This window comes from Bactrocera latifrons, unplaced genomic scaffold (assembly GCF_001853355.1).
Source record: "Bactrocera latifrons isolate USDA-ARS-PBARC rearing strain unplaced genomic scaffold, ASM185335v1 scaffold_296, whole genome shotgun sequence".
In the NCBI taxonomy this organism is placed as follows: Eukaryota; Metazoa; Arthropoda; class Insecta; order Diptera; family Tephritidae; genus Bactrocera; species Bactrocera latifrons.
In genome coordinates this window covers 127,108-134,592 of record NW_017536585.1, presented here as the reverse complement: position 1 = coordinate 134,592, position 7,485 = coordinate 127,108, and the positions used below count along the sequence as shown (strand labels likewise).

Genomic DNA, 7,485 nt, shown 5'->3' with positions numbered 1-7,485 from the left:
CCAAGTTTCATCATGATATCTCAATTTTTACTCAAGTTACAGCTTGCACGGACGGACGGACAGACAGACATCCGGATTTCAACTCTACTCGTTACCCTGATCATTTTGGTATATATAACCCTATATCTGACTCTTTTAATTTTAGGACTTACAAACAACCGTAATGTGAACAAAACTATAATACTCTCTTTAGCAACATTGTTGCGAGAGTATAAAAATAGAATTAGTAAAACATATTTATGCGGAGATGTTATATATGAAAAGATTACAGGAGAGAGAAATAAACTAAATCCTACATACAAGAAACAGGTAGTATAAGAGGACTTAGGGAATAAAAATAGAATTAACTACAGAAATAGAATAGTACATAAAGATAATATTAAATTTTGATTATATGTTTTTAGAGGATGATACCCTTAATTATTCTAAAATTAATTACTAATACAATGACAGACATTGTGGACTACACAAGAGAAGATTACGTATTATTAAGACGGAGATGTAGCTCTGCATAATGACTTTTCTTCTTCTTAATTGGCGTAGTCACCGCTTACGCGATTATAGCCGAGTTTCTTCTTTTCGCTACGTGGCGCCAAGTGAAGCCAGGTCCTCCTCCACTTGGTCCTTCCAACGGAGTGGAGGTCTTCCTCTTCCTCTGCTTCCCCCCGCGGGTACTGCATCGAATACTTTCAGAGTTGGAGTGTTTTCGTCCATCCGGACAACATGACCTAGCCAGCGTAGCTGCTGTCTTTTAATTCGCTGAACTATGTCAATGTCGTCGTATATCTCGTACAGCTCATCGTTCCATCGAATGTGATAATCGCCGTGGCCAACGCGCAAAGGACCATAAATCGTAATTATAACGGTTTACTTCTTGCCTTTTCTGAAATCAACTGTCAGATATTCCCTGATCTCCATCGCTGTCAAATATTCAGGAAACGCGTTTGAAAGAAAAAGAGAGTGAATTCTAAAGTCTCGAATCATATTATCCGTGGAGCCAGCAACGAAGCGCAAAACCAAATACGCCCTGCGAGAAATATTTTATAATTCTAAATGCCTTTGGTACCATGCAATGCCTTTTATGTTCCAAGTCTTTTAAAGATAATAGGGAATATATCCTTAAAATACATTTTGTTTATTTTCATTATACTATTAATTAATTAGATAAAAAAGAACGATAAAAGAAAAAAATATATATATTTTTTTGCTGCATTTTAATTACAATATCTCACTGGGCTATTTTTTTTCGTACTCACCAACACAGTGACAGGTCCTCTCATGGCGACCAGTGGTCACAACATTATGTTGCTTATCTTGCCGCTTTAACAGTTTCTCAAACAAACCAGCGTAAATATGTATGTTTCTGTATGAACTTATATACATATCCATATTCCTTGACAAATACAGTCAATCCCGGTTATGTGCCACAATCAAAGATACAGACTTTTCTGGTTTGTTAAAAATAAAAATATAATATGGCACATAAGCGAGTGCGGGCACTTAGGCGAGTGATAATTAAAACAATAATTTCTATGTATTTCAAAAAACAAACCGTGAGAAGCTGCAAGATATAGGCAGTTAAGGGGGATGATTTTCATTTAAGCGGAGTACTACTTAACCGGGATTCACTGTTCACATAAATCAGAGGAATATTGAATATTTTCTTTGATACATTTCTTGACTTGAAAATCGACAAATAAACTATGTTGTCAATTTTATTCTAATATATTTAAATACTTATATTTCCGGGGTTGTCACTTTTTTCTTCTCATGCAAATATCAGAAATTGTTCAATTTATGATTTTTAGCTTTTGCCATCGTCGCGAAAAGATGCTTGTAGGCAAAGGCATGCTCGGGGAGATGTAATGGTGTTTGTTTTTATGAATGAAGCAAGTTTGCCTGTTGAAAGTGCGCTTGCGTTCATGAATGAAAAAAATTGTTGTGTGTTTTTCTACAAATTTGGGCATCGACTATTGTTGTTGTGTGTTTTTCTACAAATTTGGGCATCGACTATTTGGCACCCTTATTGACTTGTGACGCTGCTGATGCTATTTTAGACGTTTGTTGTTTTTGTAGAACAGTATTTGTAGTTTATGGTGGCGACATATTTACATGAGTACGCAGATATGTACATATGTAGACTCGGGTATGAAATATTTGTGTGGGTATGTCATATGCACATATGCATTTACATATGTATGTACATATAGATAATATCATGATTTGTATTTGAATTGTACGTACTTACATATGTATGTGCTGATAGATGCGTATGAAAATTTTAATTGAAATACGAGTATAATTTACATATAGTAATATTATTGTAATATATAGCATATTCACATACATACATTCATATTTGTGAATTTATTATATATTATATTTTAAAAGTAGCTCTTATTTGTACATTAACAATTTGGAATGAATTCAGAAAAATTTCGCAAAATTATATTCATATCAATTAATATGATTACATGTAACATATGTACGTCTGTAATAGCAACGTAGTATATTTCCGAGCATAATTTTCATTGAATCTGTTCACGCACCACTGTTAAACATTTCTCCTTCTCAGCTAGCTGTGTTGAAACACGCTCATCGCATCTTGTTAGCTTTTGACAGTTCACACTCTTGTCCGTTGTTGGACCTTCTCTATATACTTCTCTGTTTAAACCATATTTAAAACTAATATGGTCATTCTTATATCGGACTTATAACTAGGCGCCGAAATTTAACAGGGTAGTGATAATAAACGATTTTTTATGAAAATGTGAGGGCACAATCAGAGAACGTGTAATATAGAGAAGGTTCAGGCAGAGAACGGAAAGTATAGAGAATTTGCAAATTGAATTCTGTATGATGTTCGATTTGGCGGCTAACAGAGCCGATAGAATCTGGGTAAGGAATTCGCCATTCTCGCTGCTATTTAACAGAATTGAGCACGTGCGTGGCAGAAAGATACGTAAAATGGCTGAGAATAAATAAAGAGAATAGCTTTGTAGAAAAAAATACAAAATATACACAGTCACACAGAGAATGTAAAAAGGCATTGTAAAAAGGCATTCTCTGAGTTTATATATTGAGAATTATATGAACCATTGTCACATATGCGTGATTATATCGTATCAAATGAACCATTTTTTCCGAAAAATGGTAAAATTTTTAATTTTTTTTACAAAATCTGCAAAAATTAGGGAAGATTATTTTAATTTTTTTTTTTTTTTTTCTTATTATTTCTTTATTTGCGTGTTACTTTTTAGACTTTTTCAATTGCACTCAAGATGTGTATAAGAGACAGATTAAAAAGTGGAGATGTGCCAAATAAACGTGATTACTTCAAAGAAAATTGATGACCTTCATGAAGTATGCATATTCTCTTTATTTCGTTATCATTTCCATGTTTGTAGCAATAGAGTTTCTATGGCATACATATGTATACATATATTATTTCTTTGGCACATTTGTCTGTATGTCTGTATTGTCTACATCTTTCGCATCTCCATTGTCACGGTCAACCAATGGCCGAAGCTCTCGTATTGTCAAAGAGTCATCACAACGTTGTGTTGTTGGTAAAAATTCCGAGCTGTGCCGAAAGAAACTAACAAACGAYCGCCGATTGTTACCGCTTCCCTTGCCGCAGTAACAGCTTCGCCTACAAACTAGCGTAAATATGTATACATATGTATGAGCTTGCATACATATCAACACTGATTTTTGCGAGCCACGAAAAAATATCTTAGAATTGACAAATATTGCAAATCGACAACAGCTATGTTGCCACTTTTCTCACTTAGAACAAACACCAGAAAGATGTTCAATTTATGATTTTTAGCTTTTGCCATCGTCGCGAAAAGACGCTTGTAGGCAAAGGCATGCTCGGGGAGATGTCATGGTGTTTGTTTTTATGAATGAATCGAATATGCTTTTTGAAAGTGCGTTTGCGTTCCTGAATGAAAATTTTGTTGTTGTGTAATTTAATATAAGTTTTGACGTCGTCAATTTGGCTGCCATATTTATTTCTGATGCTATTTCAGACGATTGTTGTTTTTAAACAGTATTTGAATTTTTGCGGGAGACATATAAGGATGTGTACGCATATAAGGATGTATGATGATGTTTAAGACGATTGTTTTCGCGGGCGACAAACATACATGTGTATACAGATATGTTTATACTAAATGTAGGTTTGTGTATACATTATTTGTGTGGCAATGTGATGTATATGCATATGTACATGTAGAGCAGCACGAATTATGGTTTTAGAATAAAAAAATAGCTTCGGCCTTCTTTACCACAACCGCCTTTATTAAACTGAATCTTAAGACTGACCTAATTGACATTCCTTGTTAGCTTTCTTACTCCTAAGCATAGAGCTAGCTGTACTATCATTATTTGTTAGTGCGCTTAATTAAGATTAACTGTATAGACATTCTTTGTATGTATGTTTATAGTTGAGTTGACGTTCACATACCAGGGATACGCTCACTCTCAACTCAACTTAGCTGAATTTGGAACCTATCTATATGTTATTACGATATTATTATGCTAGTACGATATTAAGCATTTACTATATGCATATAAGTATATAATTACTACGTGTTTAGAGTATGGGAATGTAACTCGCGTTCATATTATGTGACTGATAAATGATAGTATGTTGATTTGAAATTGATTTGTACTTACATACATATGTATGGATGTACATATGTACATATCTGGAGGAAAGATGCGTATGAAAATTTTAAATGATAAACGGTGTGATTTATATATATTATTGTTGTAATATATTAAGTTTTTTAGGATATTATAATAATATATCATATATGTACATACATACGTAGCAAATATATGCATACATATGAAATTATATTACATTATCAAAGATAAGATATATATAAAAAGTAGCTCATTTGCCCATTAACTACAAAAATTGCTTGGAGAATTGCATAAATTAAAAATAATGTTATCAATTTTGCATGAATTCATAAAAATTCGCAAAATGATATTCATATCAATAGATATGATAGCAGGTTAGCGTATAGAAATATAAGCCAAAAGGCCAACATGAGTCTGTAAAAGCAATGTATATTTCAGAGCATAATTTTCATTGAATTTTCAGCTCTGTTYACTCATTTCTGTTAAAGTTTCTCCTGCCGAGCCTAAATTGGTGAAATCCAGTAATAGAAAATTCATGGCTCTTGACAGTTCACACGCTTGTCCGTAGTTGAACCTTTTCTATATTATACGTTCTCTGACACAATAGACCACATGTCGCAGGACAAACCTCAATATGGTGCTAATTCTAATTCAATACCTGAGTGAACACTTAATCATTTTAATCATTAGTACATATATTATGTTATAATGTGATTGTTTTTAAGGACATACAGTATCCAAAATTTTTGATTTTACTTACCAAATAAAAATATTTTTGTAGGCATTTTCATTCGAGCATGATCCACACATCATAGTTGTCAAATTATTAAGGCCCTTAGGTGCAATTTTGTTAAGAATGGATTTTAAATGGTCAGGCCATTCTTTTCCAGGGAAAACTCCCAAAGCTGGACGGTTGATTAAAGCTGCATAAGAAATTCGTTACAATTATTGATGAAATGTTCATTACTTTCTTTCTAAAATATAATTACTGTCTTTCTAAAATATTTGAAAAAGTATTAAATCAATTCGGATTTCGTGCGAAACATGACATAATAGAGCAATAGTATTATTAACGAAACAAGGAGAGCATTTGAGCACTGGCAGTAGGAGATTTCATATCGGATGAACGACAGATAAGGGCTGGTGTATCACAGGGCAGTGTTTTAGACCCAACACTACATCATATATACAGCAGATCTTCCAATAGCTAACAATTAACTTTAACTTTTGCGGATGGAGCAGCTATAGTGAGCCGTAAAAATTGCCATATTTTAGCATCAAGAATATTAGCGGAGCGTTTAAATTCTGTCGAAAAATGGCTAGCTTTATACTGGCGTATAAATGTGAATGAACATAAGCATTTACATTTTCACTAAGATCCGGTAGTCAAAATAAACAATATTTTAGTACCCCAAGCGAACGAAGTAACATATCTTGGTCAGTGCCGTCTTAGCCTCGAGGCAAATAAGGCAAGTGCTTATGGGCCCATCGGTACTTATGGGCCCACTAAAAAAACTAGAACAACAAATTTGTACTTGTTGAAAGACAATGCAAAAAAAAAAAAAATATATGTATCATCGCGACGCAGCGTAAATAAAAAGAACAAAAAAAAAATTACTCAAAATTATTTATTTGCTTATGCGAGCCACTTGAAAAGCACGCTTAAACAACAAAAATTTCTCAAAAAAGCAACCGGCGTCAAAGCAACATTTTTTTTTCAGCAATTAAAATATTTTTCAAGGGTAGGCTTCAGCAGAAGCAATCTCATTTTTCGGATTCATGCAAACACTTTACAACTTCTTCTCGCGGTCAACTTATCGTTGGGGGACTTTGCTTAATTGTTTATCAGAAGATGCTAAAACTAAATCTGGTTCATCATTTCTTCTGAAAAAGCCATCTGACACAAGGTGGTATGCTAGAGCTGATGCCACTAAAGCTTTATCAAATGGATATGAGGGCATACATCAAGCTTTACATGGCCTAATAAATGAGAAACCAGAAGTTATTCACGAAGCTAAGTGCCTATTAAAGAATTTAAATAAAAAAGAAAATGTTGTAATGTCTGTAGTTTGGACTGTCATTCTAGCGCGGGTTAATGCTGTTAGTATATCTTTACAAAACAAACAAATTGAATTAATTTCTGCAGTCAATCTTTTAAAATCGCTGTTAGACTTTTTGATCGCAGAAAGAGAAAATTTTGATTACTACCTTACTAAAGCCAATGAGATTATTGATACTGAATGGACTGATGAAAACCAACGTAATAGGAAACGAAAAAAAATACTATGAAGGAAATTCAGAAGATGTTGTGTTTAGAGGACAAGATAAATTTAAAATAGAAACATATTTGCCAATATTTGATAGGCTTTGTGCAGAGTTCAAAAAACGCCTTGAAGCATACTCAGAAACACAAAACTTGTTTGGATTCCCAACAACGTTTTTAATAAAATCTGATGAAGAATTGAGGAATGATTGTGAAAAGTTTAGAAAGTGTTATTTCGAAGACATTGAATGTGACTTCGCTGAAGAAATTATACATTTTAAATATTTTATACTGACATTAAACGATTTAGAATCTAACATCTTTTTATCGGCTCAGGAGTCTTATAAAATAATTGTTGATAATATGACACAATCTTCATTTCCTAATGTCATGACAGCCTTGAAAATATATAGATGTCTGATGATAACAAATGCTACGGGTGAACGTAGCTTTTCAAAATTAAAATTAGTTAAGAACTGTCTACGTTCATCAATGACTCAGAATCGCTTAAATAGTCTAGCTGTCATGGCAATAGAAAATGATGTATTAGAAAAAATCGACTTTGA

The 7,485-nt window shown here is 33.2% G+C and overlaps 1 protein-coding gene across 1 annotated transcript in view; it reads right to left on the bottom strand.

The window, feature by feature from the left end:
* LOC108970299 (4-aminobutyrate aminotransferase, mitochondrial) overlaps nucleotides 1–7,485 on the bottom strand; it is a 63,759-nt gene that overhangs the window by 9,626 nt on the left and 46,648 nt on the right. Inside the window, exon 4 of the mRNA XM_018935614.1 lies at nucleotides 5,417–5,579. Coding sequence (XP_018791159.1) covers nucleotides 5,417–5,579 — 163 coding nt within the window. The remainder of the gene's footprint in view (nucleotides 1–5,416; nucleotides 5,580–7,485) is intronic.